At 33.5% G+C, this 17,730-nt stretch overlaps 2 protein-coding genes and 1 long non-coding RNA gene across 5 annotated transcripts; 2 read left to right on the top strand and 1 right to left on the bottom strand.

Moving 5' to 3' along the window:
• The first annotated feature begins 22 nt into the window (after nt 1–22).
• Nucleotides 23–2,223, top strand: LOC117230730 (RWD domain-containing protein 1). The gene is made up of 4 exons (XM_033488450.1): nt 23–235; nt 418–767; nt 854–1,040; nt 1,132–2,223. Exons 1-4 carry the CDS (start codon nt 166–168, stop codon nt 1,242–1,244), a joined length of 720 nt encoding a protein of 239 aa, XP_033344341.1. The 5' UTR covers nt 23–165; the 3' UTR covers nt 1,245–2,223.
• Nucleotides 1,910–14,619, bottom strand: LOC117230727 (NADP-dependent malic enzyme-like). 3 transcript variants are annotated; one of them, XR_004492830.1, is made up of 12 exons: nt 14,594–14,619; nt 9,148–9,322; nt 8,730–8,888; nt 7,975–8,156; nt 7,267–7,576; nt 7,003–7,185; nt 6,687–6,912; nt 6,481–6,623; nt 6,112–6,406; nt 5,620–5,764; nt 4,673–4,969; nt 1,910–2,994 (listed from the first exon to the last, which is right to left on the bottom strand). XR_004492830.1 is itself a non-coding variant. In XM_033488447.1 (11 exons), exons 1-11 carry the CDS (start codon nt 14,617–14,619, stop codon nt 4,930–4,932), a joined length of 1,884 nt encoding a protein of 627 aa, XP_033344338.1. In that variant the 3' UTR covers nt 1,910–4,929. The 3 variants fall into 3 exon arrangements, 2 of the variants coding, with proteins under 2 accessions (XP_033344338.1, XP_033344339.1); XM_033488447.1 differs by having other exon boundaries at nt 1,910–4,969; XM_033488448.1 differs by lacking the exon at nt 4,673–4,969.
• A 54-nt stretch (nt 14,620–14,673) lies between these two features.
• Nucleotides 14,674–17,510, top strand: LOC117230731. The gene is made up of 2 exons (XR_004492831.1): nt 14,674–15,937; nt 16,041–17,510. It is a non-coding gene; the product is annotated as an uncharacterized LOC117230731 (long non-coding RNA).
• Nucleotides 17,511–17,730: the final 220 nt, after the last annotated feature.

Genomic DNA, 17,730 nt, shown 5'->3' with positions numbered 1-17,730 from the left:
GGTATCTACCTAGTCAATGGTATTGTTTGTCGTACACTGCTACGGCGCCGTCCACCGGTTCACAACGTGTTACGATTTTATCATGATTTCATGTAACTTATTACAAGGAATTAATTAAGTACGCAACATAAAACATTTTTAACAATTCATTTTATTTTAATCATTATGGATTATAAAGATGAGCAACACAATGAGATCGAAGCTTTGGAGTCAATTTATTGTGGAGAATTGGAAAGTATGCATGGAATGTCCAATAACCTACAAATTTGTTTATATATTGTAAAATATATTACTTTATAAAGAATTACATATAATTATTGTTTGTTCGTTTCTTAGTTAATTTATTGAAACAATAGATGTTAAATAATGTTCTGCAGTTCTAATTTTGAGATTTTTATAAATGGAACATTTCTTCAGTTTTAGCTGTAGAACCATTTTATACATTTTCCATACCTATTAAAACTGAAGAGTATGAACCAGGTACTGGGAATGGTCTCAGCTGTTCATTGGAATTTACATATACTGAAAAATATCCAGATGAGTCACTTCTTATATCGATAGAGGAACATGAAAACTTTGAAGAAGGAAATGCTGAGAAATTGAAGGAACATCTGATGGAACAAATGAATGAAAACCTTGGAATGGTCATGGTATTTACTTTAGTTAGTGCTGCTCAGGAGTGGCTTAATGTACAGTGGGATAAAATTAAATTGAAAAGAGAAGAGAGTGCGGCACAAAAACTCAGGGAAGAGGAAGAAGCAGAAAGAGTAAGATATATCTAACATTGTAAAAATATTAAAATAAGATTAATCTCATTGATCTTGTAATATAAAAAGCTCTTACATTGTCATAGAAAAAGTTTGAGGGAACACGAGTTACGGTTGAAACATTTTTAAGTTGGAAAGAAAAGTTTGATGAAGAAATGGGATACACGAAAAGAAGAGAAATGGCTGAGAGAGAAGGGAAAAAATTAACTGGTAGAGAATTATTTATGACTGATAAAACATTGGATCAGTCTGATCTGAAGTTTTTGGATGATGGTATTGTTTTAGAATGCTTAATTTATTTAATTTAAGTTGAGCTATGCAAAATATTTATAAGGAATATAATATTGCTTTTTTAAATTCTTAGATTCTGTTAAAGTAGACGAAAGTCTATTTCAAAATCTTGATGATTTGGACCTAGAAGATGATGATGATGATGATCCTGATTATGAGCCGAACGTTTCTGATGATAGTGCCTAAATAAATATGCTATAGTTCTCCACTATTATTTATAAAATAATTCCTATTCATTGAGTGTTTAAATACAAATTTAGTACTTAAAAGTATCGTTTAAGTACTAGAGTTTAGATGACAGATAGACATGTTCGAAGCAAATCTACCAATGTAAAATGAATTCATTAAAATTTATAGCTGCCATTTGCATTTTGTATAATGGCTGAAATTTTATACATATATGTATGAAAGGGAATAGATATATTTAATAAGGAAAATAATTTTTATAATTATGTATATAACAATCTTTTTCATAAAACTTTGTTTAATGAATCCAAAATAATCATTTTTCTTGCACTTATAAATGTCCGAAAGTATTTTCATTCGAATATCGGAGCAAGAATATAATGAAATAAATACACATTAACGACCATAATTTAACATTTATTCATAGTTTTAGTGTTTAATGTATACATTCAGTAACAAATTCTAATGAGCACATAGTTGCATTTGAATAACTTGAATTCCTCTCGTTCTAGGGAATATGCATACATTAATACAGAGATGAGAAATGGCTAGCGGGACGGCACAGGGGGCAAGGGAAGTACATACTGGTCTTTATTGTTCGCCGTCACGTGTTGCTATATGGTCTTGATATGTGACATTTTCGACCAATAGGCGTGTTTGTCTTCGTGATTGTATTAGGTCTACTAGAAATAATCATAGGAAATAATGTGAAAATATCCAATCGGACCCGTATTCATTTTTTTAGCCATTTTTCACCTTTGTAATAGTATAATCTGATATAATTCAGAATAATTTAGAAGAGAGGTGTTTTGTTATATTTGTCACGTGATAGTAATAATCAAATCCATGTTGTTCATCAATGTTTCTATTTCACGGAACATATAGGAATCTTGTGACAGAATTTTTACTTTTGTATATTTACTTAACTTAAAAGTGACAATTACAATACAGTACAAAAAACACGGTTTTTACAATGTTGCCTTTCTATCTTTTTTCTTGATGACAGTGTTTGTTAATGCAATATAAAACTATGATAAAATCGAACAAACGAAGTGACAATTTACATACATACATATGTGGCCTTACATAGTATACCTAACAGAACAGAACATATCTTCGTGTTTAGAAATTTTTACCCTTTTGATGATTATAAATATCGCCTTTTTTAAGATATAATATATCATACTAAATTTCACACGATTAGTTAGATTGCAGTTTTTGAAAAAAAATTTGTTCATATATTAATAGAAATTCAAATGATAGATAATATATCAGCAATATATTGACGTAATTCCTACAAGCAATAACTATTCACTAATTTCTTCTTTAAGTGTTCAAAAGAAAGTATCACAATATAATAATACTTTTTGATTTACATACATTAGCCGTTCAATTTAAATACAAATAAAAATAAAAGTTATAAATAAATAAAATAAATAAAGATGCGGATCTGAAATTAGTGAACAGCCTACGTACATATACATATATATATGTACACGTACATATATATATAAAATATAATTGTGGCTTTAAATTAATAATAAATAAGTACGGAGTATCAGTACTTAAAGAAGTTGGTTTAAGAACTGAATTTCCTGATGTATCAGAATAAAACTTTTGTTTAAAGGATTATGGGAGTGTAGCCATCTTTAGAGTCATTCTGTTTGAAATTTGACTCGAATTAACTTAAAACGACTGTATATACGTCAGAGCAGTCGTCTTGTCTTTTAACTCGCCAACACGTCATAATCTGTTGGGAGAAGAACACGGTTAGTAATGATGTAATAATACTTTATTAACGTGTTACGCTTAACTAAGTGACGATTTGCGACTGTATTCAGCTACATACATAAGAAATCAGATTGTGACATGAATATATCTCTTCCAATCGCTGGTCTAATGTACTATCACTCGACACCGAGATTTCGTCACTTGGCTAAACTCACTGTGACATTTTAAACTGTAAAAGTAAACAACGAAATTCGTAGTAGCAAACATTCTCACGCATTGTATCCGGGCTCAATAACCGGCATTTTGGCTAACTAACGATCAATTACATGTTATATGACACATACAAACACATTTTATGCATGTATAGTATACGTTTCGTGCGGTTTCTTGGAATTTTATATTGGACAGAGCATGCGAAACTCGACAAAATATATCGTTACAAATCTAGAATAAAATATTGATCTATATATAGCGCGTTTTTAATACGTCTTCGTGAAAATAGACACTCTTTGATACGTAGAGAAAAATAAGTCGTACTATTTGATTTGTATAGAATTGCTTTATACAACAATTGCCCGAAAAGTATAAACACCGAAAATATTTCAGGAACAAATATGTAACTGCATGTATATTTTAGGATATGAAATACATATCTAATGATCTCATTACCGTTTGCAAAATACTTTTTACATGTGACACACAGACATTCAAATAGCAAACTCGAAACCAGTTTTCGATTATGTCGGTATGTGCTATCGGTAGCTTTAAACATTACATTATTTTACCCGTAAAATGTTATTCGCTTACGCGCGAATATATTTGAGCAAACCTAAGATAAATTTGTCTATAATTTGAAACGGATACTAATTGCAAAAGCAACGATCAAACGTGTGGTATTAAAAGTCACAAATGACAGTTGTTTTGCATAATCTCACTACTATCTTTTCCCTTTCTTATTTATAAAATGATGTTTATTTATTAAAAGTATATATAAAATATGGCAAAATAAAAATGTGACAGCACTAAAGTGTGCTTCAAGTGCACCAATCATCTTTGGACCGTACATTTGTTCAATTTGATTGGGATTTCTTTTGGGGAAGTAGATTGACTCTTCAAGGTGAGAGGAGATTGGGACATATTGGCATCGTCCGAAAAGGAAAAATCGGGTAACCTTAAACATACAGTACAATATGTATTTGATTTTTACGAAAATTCGTTCCTATGTCGAAAAAAATGTTATTTATAAAATAACATCTTTCAGAGAGAATCCCTCGAAATACTCGAAATAAATGAAAAAAAGAAAAAATGAAATTTTTAGTCATACTTAGAAACAATCGTATGTATTGGTGAAATTTTTCATTTTATTTGTTATCAATTTTACGATCGAAAAATTTCACTGTACAAATATTTACTTAATTTTATTACGTTATGTTTGTATATGTATACTTAGGTGCGTATATGTATAATATAAAATCATACACGTACTATGCAGGCGTACCTCTATGTGTCATATCGGTTTTTGTGTCTTTCTTTTATGCAACATAAATGTAGGGCATAGAGGTGAATAACAACGTTATAAACTTTCCTTAAATACTTTCACTGGTTAATACCTAGTACGGTTTTGAACGATAAACTAGCAATCCTAATATTGCATATGAGATGAAGGAGAACGTTAAAATACTGCAATGTTAGCTTACTGAGACATTCGATGCTGTAATAATAGCACTATGTAACTGTTTCTCGTGCTTAACACCTCGTGCAAGTTATATGGTAAAAGCACTGGCATTAGTCACTGACAGAGTAACAGTCCTTACAGTTAAAATTGTTTTACAACCGCATTGTTGCCTGTACTTGTGTCACGACCTGTCTTATAGTTTCGATACAGGATACAGTGATATTTTTATTGATAATGGTAATAATGATAGCTTCTGAATATTCCGCCCGGTGAAATCCGCTACAGATGTTTTAAATCGTGGCGGATTTCTACAGTGTCTCTGAAAAAGATTAATTAAGCTTCAGCGGCCTGCACCGAAGTCAGTCACTGATGAGCAACGAGCATACGATAACGTAAACAGCTAAAGAAATAGTTGAACTATGATTCATACAACAAGCGTTTAATATGAAAGATAGCTGTGCAGAGAAAAGATATTCCTTTCGACTTTTTTTAGCTTTCAGAAATTAGAAATTAACACATAATATTCTATAGCCTTTTCTTCGCAGAAGATAATGAATATGCGCTAGCTAAATACTGAACGTTTATGATTAACTATATTTGTAGTTAATTGCAACAACAAAAAAAGTTTCAGTTTCTAAGTGATATTAAATTTTTGAAAGAAAAGTATTAAAAAAAACTAAGAGAAATAAAGCAATGCTACATTTTATGCACCTCTGCAAGAGAGATTAAAAAGCGACATGCATGTTAATGTATTCACTGAGTTGATGTTAATTTGCCTACTATCATATCTTTAAACTTACTATTTCTTGTATGCACTATTGCCTTTCAAAACAAATTCTAATATCATTAATTCCTATTAGTCTACGCATCCCTACATTATTTCTAAAATGCTTCCTTTTTTAAACAAAAGTGTTTTTACAATAAAATGAGAAATGCTAGACGGAATTGTTAATTTCATATCATACTTACTTATCTGGTAAAACACGTGGTTTGGCATAATCTCCTGGCCAGTCGTAAAGATTTGGCAGTGGACTGTCATAGTTAGCATCGTACATCTTACTTACAATAAATTCGCGTTTGTCTTTTGGTTCTGGATATTCACTTGCCAATCCAGCTGATAAATGAGATAAAATTTGAGATATATTGTTCAAAACCACATTTAGAAGTTTAATATCATTATTACATATCACATTATCACAGTGTGCTCAGATAAAGATGATAGAAGATTTAGGAGCCACTTATACAAGCCAAAATACAACGGTAATTAAGAAAACAAAAGATCGAGACTTTTATTAATTAATGATATTTAAAAGTCTCGAACGTAATTCTTACATTCTTCATTTTTAACTTGTTGTGGCTTCCAGAAGCACCTTCAATGTTCTACAATCTTTGTTTGGACACCTTGTATATTGTTACTGATTTGAAAAATTAAACTTAAATATACGTAGTCAAAGAACTTACTTTTAGCGTAAGCGTAGTTCGCAATTCGTACGGCGATATCAATTGAACATTCACGAATAGTGCTTAACGGTGGGTAGAGACTGCCCACTTCGAGATCTTCGTCTTTCACGTGATCAGCAACAGCTTGAGCCGAGATTAGGAATAAATCTTCTGTAATGTGATGACATCCAGTCGCGATGACGCCCAATGCGATTCCAGGAAAAATGTACGCGTTGTTTCCTTGTCCAGGTTTATATACTTTTCCGTTATAGTGTACTTCGCCAAACGGAGAACCCGACGAGAAAATGCATTTTCCCTAAGATACAAAAAGTTATCGTATTTTTCTGCACGCTTCGAATAAAGTTTCATTAATACAAATAATCTTCATACATTTGTATGATCGTAAGCTTGTTGAGCCGTGCACTCTGCTTTGATAGTTGGATTACTCAATGCAAAGATCAGAGGTCTTTCGTTGTTTTTGGCCATTTCTTTCAAGACTTCAGGAGTGAATGCTCCTGCTGCTGCTGAAGCACCTGTACCAACATTCTTACTTTAGATAGAGATGAAAGCATGTCGATAAATTAAGGATTACGTACCAATTAGAACAGTTGGTTTCACTTCTTTTACAACTTCCAATAGTGATTTCATCACTTTGTAATCTTTCGCATACCAGATCTTGTGACCTTCCAGGTTACCTTCTGGTCGATTTTTAACGAGCAATCCATCAATATCCATCATCCAAATATTATCACGAGCTTCCTGTTCGGTACAACCATCTGCTTCCATCGCTTTAACACAAAGGTCAGCTATTCCAATAGCTGCCTATATTAATTAAAAAAGATTTAAGAGCCAAAATAGGACGTGACTATAAAAATAGCGATCTGTTTTTATGATATATAAACTATTGCATACCTCACCAGCACCCAAAAATACGAATTTATTTTGGGACATAGATTTCTTGGTTATTCTTTTCGATGCTAAAATTCCAGCAACCGCAACCGCGGCAGTACCTTGTATATCATCGTTAAACGTACAATACTTGTCACGATATTTATCTAAGAAACGAAAGGCATTGTGATTTCCGAAGTCCTCGAACTGTAACAGTACACTAGTATGAAATATTTATTATATGTAACTAAATTGAAGGAAAAGAAACGGCATCGTTTGTAATCGTACTTGAATGAGAACATTTTGGCCATATTTTTTCACGCAAGCAGCCATAAATTCATCAATCAATTCATCATATTCAGCGCCTTGACTTCTGGGTTTGTTAAGACCAATATAATGAGGATCGTCTCTCAGCTGTTCGTTATTTGTGCCGACGTCGATAGTAATTGGTAGGCATTGGTGTGGTTTTATGCCAGCCAGGGCGGTGTAAAGAGCTAATTTTCCTACCGGAATTCCCATCCCACAAGCACCGAGATCACCGAGACCGAGAATTCTCTCTCCATCTGTTACGCAAATTGCACGAACCGCTTGCTCAGGCCTAAATATAATGTTACGTGATAAATTATATTCGTGTAAACTAATGTAAATTACTGTAAATCAATCTATATTTTACAAGAAGAGGAAATATAATTTAAAATATGTTATTTTATAAAATTGATTTATGGTTTAAAAAATTCAGTGCAGATATGAAAGTTTTTAATCTAACTTTACATGCTTTGTAAATCATAGAAACACATTACAAAGTTTTGAGTGCTAATCTATTCAATAATTTATTCCATTAGCTCCCAAAAGAAGGTACATACTTATCCATATCTTTGAAATATAAATTTCAAAGATATGAATACATGAAACATAAATATGTATATTTAATATAAAAACAACGGTAATATAATTCAGGACTCAAAGCGCTAATTTGCATTTGTATGAAATACGAACCAGTTGTTTAGGATCTCGTAAATGTGACCTTTATCATATATTGTGATAAATAATCCACGAGGTCTACGGTAGATAACGCCGAACTTCTGACAGGCTAATCCCACGGTAGGAGTATATACGATTGGCATCATCTGCTCGATGTTTTCACTTAATAGACGAAAAAACAATCTCTCGTTTCTTTCCTGCGAATTAACCGATTCGTGAATCATCACTTCGAATTTGGCAATTATCGATATCTTATCCATTTCAGCGACTTCGAAGATTTTTGGATATGTTGTTAGAGCTATAATACTAGACAACATTTTCTTATACATGTAACCATTGCTCGGCCTTATAGTCTTAGCCAAAGCTATCGATATCACTACAGTGTGAACTTTGTTTGTAAATGTACGTTCGTGACAGCATGTCAATCGGTATTGGTAGCCAGCTGCCTCGTCTATCCAAATCTATATAAACTATAATCAAGAAATAAGAAATAGGTTTTGTTCATTTTATCTGGTCGCCTTGAGGATGCCGCCTATCAAGCTGATGCATAGTTAACCAACGCACAGTTAAAACATAGATACAGATAGATAAAACATAGTATTTTGGAAATTAAGGCCAATTGGGAGTTACATGTATAGGGGGAAAAATGAGGAAAGTGTTGATTTCTTCAATGTATCCAAAAGTTATCGAAATCGGTGAGGTGGGTGAGATGTCGATAATTACCTTGAATTTTATATGTTCTTAGAATCGAAAATTATTTCTTATTTTACCTGTAATTCCACGAGATAAAGATACCGATTTAAATCTTCAGTATACTTCATGACCGAGGCCTTGCACAGAGCCAATTGTTCTTCCTGAGTTTTGAATCTTGGTGGTTGCAAGCCGTGTATACCTAAGGATATTCTTTCTCGCAAAGTAAATGCCAGTCCCTGAATAAGAATATCAGATCTTTGAATATCTCAAGAAGAGGCACACTTCCGTGATAAATATCTGTTTTCACAATGAGGGAACTTTATCATTTGATCGATGATAAAAAAAAATTATTTCTTTCTTCGGGTTTTCTGGAGACTGCCCTCTGTTCGTTAGATTTAAATTACAGTTTTAAACAAAGAATTAAGATTTATGAAAGAAAAAAATATAAAGATATTTTATAAGACATGGTAGCTAATGGAGATGAATTTTAAATACCTTATTAAGTCGAGGGTCCCTCAAATGGCCAATACCTTTCACCATATTGATAGGTACGACATCTCCAGACACTTCGTGGATTTCTCTGTATATCCTTTGAATATCTTTTGCAGCAGGATGCGTAGGTGGCAGCATTCGCGCCCATGATCCTGCACAATTTCTGCTGCTGGGCGATCTAGTAATCATCGTAAAGAAATAGTCATTTCATCTGTTTTTTTTTCATGTAAATTATTTTTATAATTGCATAAAAATGTTGTCAATTTTCAAGTTCGATTTTCTTGGAAACTTCGAGCTCGTGACTTCACACAGAAAATTTAATATCTTCGACTTATTTCAGAATAAAGTTAGGGTAATCTTCCTCTACCAATTGTCTATTCCTTGCCAGATGAGAATTAGTTAAACACGCGTGTATACACGTCTTTAAATTAATCTTCTCAAAAATAAAGCTTTCGGCATATTTTTTTTATTCTTGACTATAGAATCTCTATATTCTATGAATTTAATAAATTAGTTATTACGTTGGTTGGTGTTTGTACGAAATATATGCAATGTTTTGTCAAAGAAGGATAATTTATAAGAGGGATTAAAAGATAATACTCTTTTAAGAGTTTTCTTATCTCTGAAACGATAACAAGCGTAAAATAGTATAAAAGTTGATGTTCCTCGTTTCTCGCAACCTAATTTAAGTAATTTCGGGAGAAGTAAATTTGCTAGAAATAGAAGCTTAATATTCCTCTGCGTTTAATTGAAAACATTTCCCGTTTCGTTCATAACTCCACGTTATAAACATCGTATATTGTTCGTTCCCTAGCTATTAGTAAAATTGTATTTAAAATTAAAACATCCGTTGGTTTATGAATCCTCAACACAAATGCTTGCCAATTAGTACGTTCAACCGAATGAATGAATCATGTACGTAACGTTCGATGCGTGAGAACGAGTTAAAACTCTACTTAGCTTTTCTAAAAACCGATTAACGTCAGTCAGAAAGTTTCTGTTCAATTCTATCATGATCGACGGCTTTTTTTTTTTTAACGACAAACACTTGTTGCAAAAGCAACTTGTTGAGGAAACGATAAAGTCTCGAACGATTTTAAAGGAAAACGTTTGAAACAAATTGAAAAAAGTTAACTGACTTACTGAAGTATTATTAGTGAAATTTTACAATTTGTAAATTATCGATACCAGTTTTTCTATGATACAGTCAGAGAAGATATAATACGATGGGTGTTTTATTAAAAATACACATTTTTCCTGTTCAGTACGTGTTTGTTTTTTTTAGCAAAAAATTAATGAAAATGAAATTTAGTTTCAACTTGCCCATATGTTTTATGCTTGTATCGTGATATTTTGCATCGTACACGCAAAGATCTCAGCATTTTTAGTTAGGTTAGAACTGCCGCGTCGGAAGCTTAATGTCACGGATAGTACAGATATCGATTTTACGATTGACAGATATAACTACGATTATATTCGTATTCTTCTTTTACGTAATCGCACGAAAGAGCCGCAAGCGCATACAATCGATTTGTAGTAAATCAAACTATCGGCAGAGATTGAAAATGTCAAAGTGGAGAGTTCGTATCGATTAAGGACGCGTTGAAAGCATTGTAACCAGAGAAACCGAGCGGAATGTGGATAACACGATACCCTGTCATTTAATCGTATATTCATTAGACTTAGAATAAATTCTGCATAAGTGGTAATTTGACACGTTCGCACATTCGTCATTGGCCATGGTCTTTCAAACTAAGCTAACAAAGAGTTGCACGAATAAAAGTTGCAACGTTACAAATTGGGAAAAAACATTTTCTTAGACCAGAAATCGGGATTTGCTTTGTTAGTTTTAAATGCTATACAAGATTTAAATAAACAACTCTTAAATGTGCAATAACAGTGTTTAAATGTAAATTATGTTCGTACGTTGAAGATATAATTTATGATTTTTAAGGTCGAGCGATTTCCTCGCTATTCGGTAAATTTCATGGTCGCTTAATACGAACAATAATTCGCGAAGGTGACGATCAAGTGCATTTAGCTGTTCGTTTCGAATTCGACAAGATTTCTGAGTCATAGATAATAACTGGACATTGCACAATAAAACCTTATCGGTTTGATCTGGTTATAACTAAACTATGGAATTAAGGCACGTGACTGCAATTGATTATACATACTTCATGGGTCGAGGTAGGATGAAGATGCCTGTTTCTAGCAGCGCTACGTTTCATACGACCAAATTTCGTAGTAGACGTGCAATGATATAACGTAGTAGATACTTTCAAGAATATGTAACTAGGTAGCAAAAACGTTATTGCATTTCTGTAAAGAGAACGAGCCGATCTATAATTATTTCAATGGCAGGCTGCCAAATTTAAACAAATAACTCTGAAAAATACGTTGGTGGAAACGTTTATGTCCTGGACGAACATCTATTTCATAACGATTATCAGTCGTTTCAGAGAAATCATTGTTATATTTTATCGCTATTAAGATAATATTATCGGATCGTCGTTGAAAATCGTACTCTCGGTTCCAATAATTTACACGTTCAGAAGGGTAATATTTATACGTTGTAAAACGTGGAAACGAGCGTTCATGGGATAATATTAGAAGATGCTTGAGGATGAACAATTTTGCGTATCAAACTCTCTTTTCGATTGAATCGGAACTTCCTTCTGTACGCAACTCATTTGTATGATCAGCTTTGACCTATATCAGCTCTATCATATGGTAGCTTGGTCATTACGGTTTCCTCGGTATTAGCTGGGTGCAGCTACATGACATAGCGTTGACGTCATTTTCTGGAAGCACGTGTGTTTGTAAAGACTATTTGTTATAAAGCCAGGAACAATAAATATTTGCATACGTAAAATTACAATGTGTTCGCTAGCTTTGCGAAATACCTGTATACACAGTTTACGATTTGAAAGTTAAACAATAAACACGGGATCATCTTCACAAATGTTGGACGATGTGTTAGAATTTGCAAAAATAGATTCGAGTAATTTTACATTTACGATTTAAAATTTACTTTATAGTGTATCTCTTTCATGGATTACTTTTAGAAATCTTTTTTGAAAAAAAAAATAGCACGTGATAGACAAAGCGTTGAAGTCGATACGCTGAATAAATAATATTACGATCGAACGATGCTGAACGTATGAAAAACCATCGATTTTTCTTTTTTTTACATAACATAATTCATAGTTAAGATATACGTTATACGATAAGGTATATAACCAATAATTTAAATAACTATGAAAAAATCGGTAAGTTATCTTTCTACTGTTTTGTGGCCATTAATTGTTATATTATCTTAAAATATTTTACTAATCTGAAAGAACTTGACATTTAAGTAAATTTCGTAAATTTTTCAGAACTGAACTACATCCCACGTACAAAACGATTATTTACATGCCTTACGTAAGTTAGTCGATTCAAAGTATTATGTACAATACCAATATAACTTTATTGGTATGTAATGGCTATGGTCTATGAGTATACCGTAATTTCCAGAGATTAATCTGATGACTAATCGCTTGTAATCGAAGCAAGAACATTTTTCTGCATGATTGGTTTATGGCTTTTCCTCACTCACTGTTAGAGAAACATTTAAAATATGAAATATGAAACTTTTAATATTTAAAAGTTAACGCATGTAATAAAAAAGATGAACAGAGGTACTTGATGTCAGAGGTACATAAAATAATTGTTAAATGGCGAGGAAGCTTATAGATAAACATTGGTATCTTTTTTATTTAAAAAATAACGTTGACAAATAAAAGAGTAGAAACTAAGAATTTAACTTTTATTGTTTCTAATTAAATTACGTTAATATATAATTTCATTTTTCTTCGAACGATTAATATTTGTCTATGAACGAGTAACACTAAAACGCAAATATTTAATATTCAAATAAGAAACGAGGACCTAGACAGCTGTTAATTCGTATTTATAGATTACCTTCCAAGTTTATACTAAACATCTATTTAAACTCCTCTTTATCTCCATTGACCTTGTATTACTTGACGATGATATTTTTTTATGGAAGAATAGCATTAATCTAACGAAATAAAATACACATTTAAGATAACGTTGTAAATATAAAAAGAAAATATTGTTAAGAATTTCAGTACCGTAGTAAAAGTGAGGATATAATAATAGTTTTATATTTTAACTTCTCCCTAACGTTAAATAACGTTAAATATTTTAAATATACAATTTTATTGCATATATTTCATTTAATATGCAACATGAAGTCTCAAATTGTATATCATGTTTGCAAAACTGGTAGTCACCAAATATACACAATCAGGAATGCATTAAACTCATGTAAACATGTATACATATGTGTAAGTTCTAGATGTCATAATAATAGTATTGGTTATTGTCTTATAGAACGAAAATAGAAAGAAGGAAAACAATCCAAGCAGTTCTTTTCTGTATACATTTACTATAAATGAATAATAATAATAAATTCGTGTCGTTTTTAAAACAATTCTCTAAAATATAGCGAAGATCAATAAATATGGGTGGAAGAAGAACAAGAGAGGTCAAACGAAATACAAGGACATTCAACTCGAAATTTGTTGACGCTGGTTTCCACGAAGACATGATATTACACATTTCCAAGGACACCTCAAACAACGTCTAATATCGTTTGGTTATAAAAATAGATTAATGCACTGTATATGTATGTTCGTTTGAGAAAAGATGAATACAACGAGCGAAATACGAATTCCAGATATACATATGTATCTGGCAGCGTAGCTTGCTGCACGTGTTACGATCGATGGAAAACTTCGTTAAAACGATAGGTGCGCCAAAGGGAATCGAGCGAATGAACTATTCCGTACAAATAAACGATCACTTATTCATAAATAAGATTTAAAGAATGACGATAAGGCACGAGCAGAAAATTTCACCAGAAACGAACCCTTATTTTCTCAAATTTTTCGACAAGTATCAATCAGCACGTCCACGAGTCGATGTTCCGAGAGGAAGGAAAGACCAAACAGGATGCGATGATAGAGGGGATAAAATTACCGGCCCTTGCACACGTTGTACGATACCGGCGGAAATTGGATGCTGCGGGATGAAGTATAGAGGAAACAAAGAGCGTGCGAAATGGGAAAATTTGGGAGTTCATCCGGACGTGAGCACGATACGATTTCGTTTGGCACTGTCCCACAGAACACACGGTAACCCCGTATCGATCGACGGATTCCCAGCGCGTTCCTATTTTCAGCACTGCATTGCGGCAGAAGCTAGGTTACGGCGGCCCTTCTCGCGTATTTCGCTAGTCTTTTCCGCCTCTCTCAGCGATCTGAATCGGCGCGCACGTGCGTGTCTTACGGTATACCGGTGTAGTAAGGTCGGGCTACGCGTTTAATCGAGATCCGTCGCTTCGTGTACGCGGTTTGTTGTAAAAATTTTTGATACTCACAATATAGACCTCTGCAGGACGAACATTTCGCTCCTCGCGTGCTTACAGCTGATCGCCTCCCACCCGACAGGATCACCGCGCGACTGCGCGTTTTCGGCTAATCGTGCTCTTACTTGCTTGCTTACCAATGCTGACCCGCTTGCCCGCGCTCACCACCGCCGCCGCTCTGTCTACTCTCGCACAGCTTCTTCCCTCTCGACTTCAAGTTCGTCCATATAGCCGGCTACGCATACGCACGGCTGCTCCTTCACGCGATACACCGCACTGCACACGCGCGCGATTCACGGTACACAATCTGCTGTCTTTCTACACGTCGATCGCACACCTTTCTTCCTTGCCAACCTCTTCACGTTTCCGTGTGCTCCGCGGACGCTAACTGTACTGTACGAGCAACTTAGTGTAAGTGAATCGATGTAAGAGCACAGATGTACCTCGCCTGTGGCGAGGGGCGATTAAACGTCACGAGAACACCCGAATTCTCCCGATCAGCGACTCTCATGTATTTGTTTCCTGATAGCATATCGCAAGAAGCGTCGCGACGCTCTGGCAATTGACCTAATTTCTTTCATATATTGAATTGATTAAGAATTTTCGGAGCGCATTTTCGAACGCGCAAGAAAGGAACTTTTGAGAACTGCAAGTGTTTTCTGTGTTTGTCACAGTTACGACTAAGTTGTAACGAGATTTTCTCTAGTTGATTTTTGAGAAAATTCGTCGAGCTGAGAATCAGGCATTTGTTTTGAGTATTTTTTCTAATAAGAGGATAGAAGAGAGTTTTGATTTTAGATGTTACTTATTATGGATAATTTTATATTTATTTGTCTGTTTCGTGATTCTCGTGAACGACGGATGATACCACCTGCGACACCACGAACTTTAAAATGCAGGTAACATCTGTGATACGTGGAATGAATATCAAACTACATACGCTCGCCGCGGTGTGCCGCTACGTGTTAGGTGAAAATGGTCTATTTCTGTATGAGAAATAACGAGGGTATCTTATCTATGATAACATCGCACGATAACAAATTTATCAAATAATTTAAAAATAAACATTGGTGTTTAAATTGTTTGTTCGATCAATTAAACATCGTAATAGTACCTATAAAACTTATTACTTACACTGATAATTTAATCGAAGAAATTCCGTTTTCACATTATTTATCAGAAGATCTATTTTATCGTCTTTAAGGTATTATTACACGAATATAATATTTATAGAAAAAAGGACATCTTTGGTTGTCCCTTCGCAAAAATGTTTTCGGAAATCGAAAACAAAGAACGTGACTCGTTTCTTTAAATAAACCAACGATACCCGGACACGGACATTAGCTGCATAAAAAAGTACGTTGAATCTAACGCATTTTATTCTGACGCAAACGGGACACGCTCTAAAATAAAAATAACATGTTAAGGAGATTTAATGGCGACAAACTTTTTTTTTTAGTGTAGCCCACCCGCACGCGTTTTATCCCAGTTACATCTACGTGCATCTGGCAAGTGACCAATGCCGTTAGAAAAACGGAAGGCTTTCAGCGCGTCCTTTGTAGGTTATTCTCACGTTTCGTACTTGAAAAAATAATTTTGTTAAAGAATAGTGACGTTTTACTGTTGTACGAGTGCTTGCACACCGTTTGTTCGCGTTCTAATTGCTACAGATAATTATCTCAAACAATTTCACTCGGACGTTTATACAACGCGAACAGAGTATTCTCATTTCATAGCACTTTAAGCTCAAGTGGCGAGATCTTTCCTTGGTTAACGATCTTGCAAAGTTATGGAGGAATTTAACCAGCGTCTCCAGGACCGTAGTGGCTTGTTTTCAGCGTAAAAAGAACACCGTAAAGCGAACAGGCAATGTGGGACGTGAAATTGATGAACAGGTTTTCGTGGTAAATCTACAAAGGAGTTCTCTACGTGGCGAACATCTGCGAAGTTCCTATGTATTCGATATTCTGATCGGTTAGCGTTTTCGATATAAACAGCTAACGTCATGGCTAGTATAAGTAAGGTCGTTTCGCCGCAAACTTTGGCGAATGCGATATACGTATCCGCGTTCTTCAAATACAAATACACGGTTGTGAATGCGGTTAATAAAGCGGATGACATAATGTTGAAGAATTTATTGCGCAAATTTATTGTGTAATGACATAAATCTTCTGCGTTGAAAGTAAAGATTCAGATCTCTTCACCTGTGACACTGTGCTATTTGCGTGTGATACCAAAGGCCAAGAATGAAAAATAAAATAAAATCGTGTAGGGACAAAGGATTAAAGTACGTATATATATTTTTGTAACATTTTATTAATTTCAGTCCAAATTGTTCCTGCAAGAAAGGCCGTTTCATCGTGAAAACTTCAAAGTGTTTTAAATTGTAATATTGCGTAAATTCTTCTTATAGTTTTCACGAAAAAGTAAATTCTTAATATTACAGGTTATGTTATTACTTTCATATCTCTTTTTAATAAAGTTTTTTCTGCGGAATATGTATGAATTATTTTGTTAATTAAAACTGAACGAAGATTACTTGGAATAGGAGAAAATGAAAGACTGTGGTCATTTGAAAGCAATTTAAAATAAGAGTTTTTATTTTATATTGACACTATATGTATCACTCCAAAGTAACTTTTTATTCTAATTAATTGTTTAAACAAATGACGATAAAAATTAAGTTTTAATTACGTTTGACACAACTGTTCCGTGTCTTTATGAAATTTCTGATATCTGAAATGAAAACAGAGCAGCATATCCTTAAGATTGATAGTTTCGACAAGTAAAGAATAAAGTAAACAGGTAAAGATATGCACTAATTGAACGTACAGAAAAATGCAAAGAAATTCTTAATAATGTCAGTTCCATTTAGGAATATATTTGTAGAAACCAGATTTTTGAAAATAAATACAGCTAGTTACGTATATAGCTATGTTTCATGTATTTTTATTTTCAGTATATATTTGACTTGCTTTTAACGCCATAAATATAAAATATTATTTAACATCGTCGTAATAATTCATTTTAGGATGAAACCAGAAGACATTCGATTTTACTTAGGACGTTACTGTTTATATGCATCTACTCGAACGTTTCCCAAACAGAACTGAAATTAACAAATTCGTCTCGTTGTGACGCGAAGAAAA

The sequence above is a fragment of the Bombus vosnesenskii genome, unplaced genomic scaffold, assembly GCF_011952255.1.
Source record: "Bombus vosnesenskii isolate JDL3184/JDL3185 unplaced genomic scaffold, Bvos_JDL3184-5_v1.1 scf7180000013267, whole genome shotgun sequence".
Taxonomy (NCBI): Eukaryota; Metazoa; Arthropoda; class Insecta; order Hymenoptera; family Apidae; genus Bombus; species Bombus vosnesenskii.
The sequence above is the reverse complement of the archived record's forward strand: the minus strand, read 5'-3'. Positions and strand labels throughout refer to the sequence as shown.

Excerpts from the sequence above, each read along its gene's own strand:
- LOC117230730 (XM_033488450.1), top strand. The coding sequence starts at position 166 with ATGGATTATAAAGATGAGCAACACAATGAGATCGAAGCTTTGGAGTCA. Across the intron at positions 236-417 it reads TTATTGTGGAGAATTGGAAA|TTTTAGCTGTAGAACCATTT; the intron begins GTATGCATGGAA and ends ACATTTCTTCAG. Across the intron at positions 768-853 it reads AAGAGGAAGAAGCAGAAAGA|AAAAAGTTTGAGGGAACACG; the intron begins GTAAGATATATC and ends ACATTGTCATAG.
- LOC117230727 (XM_033488447.1), bottom strand. The coding sequence starts at position 14,619 with ATGTTCGTCCTGCAGAGGTCTATATT. Across the intron at positions 9,323-14,593 it reads GTCCTGCAGAGGTCTATATT|ATCGCCCAGCAGCAGAAATT; the intron begins GTGAGTATCAAA and ends GATGATTACTAG. Across the intron at positions 8,157-8,729 it reads TTTATCTCGTGGAATTACAG|GAAAGAAACGAGAGATTGTT; the intron begins GTAAAATAAGAA and ends GTTAATTCGCAG.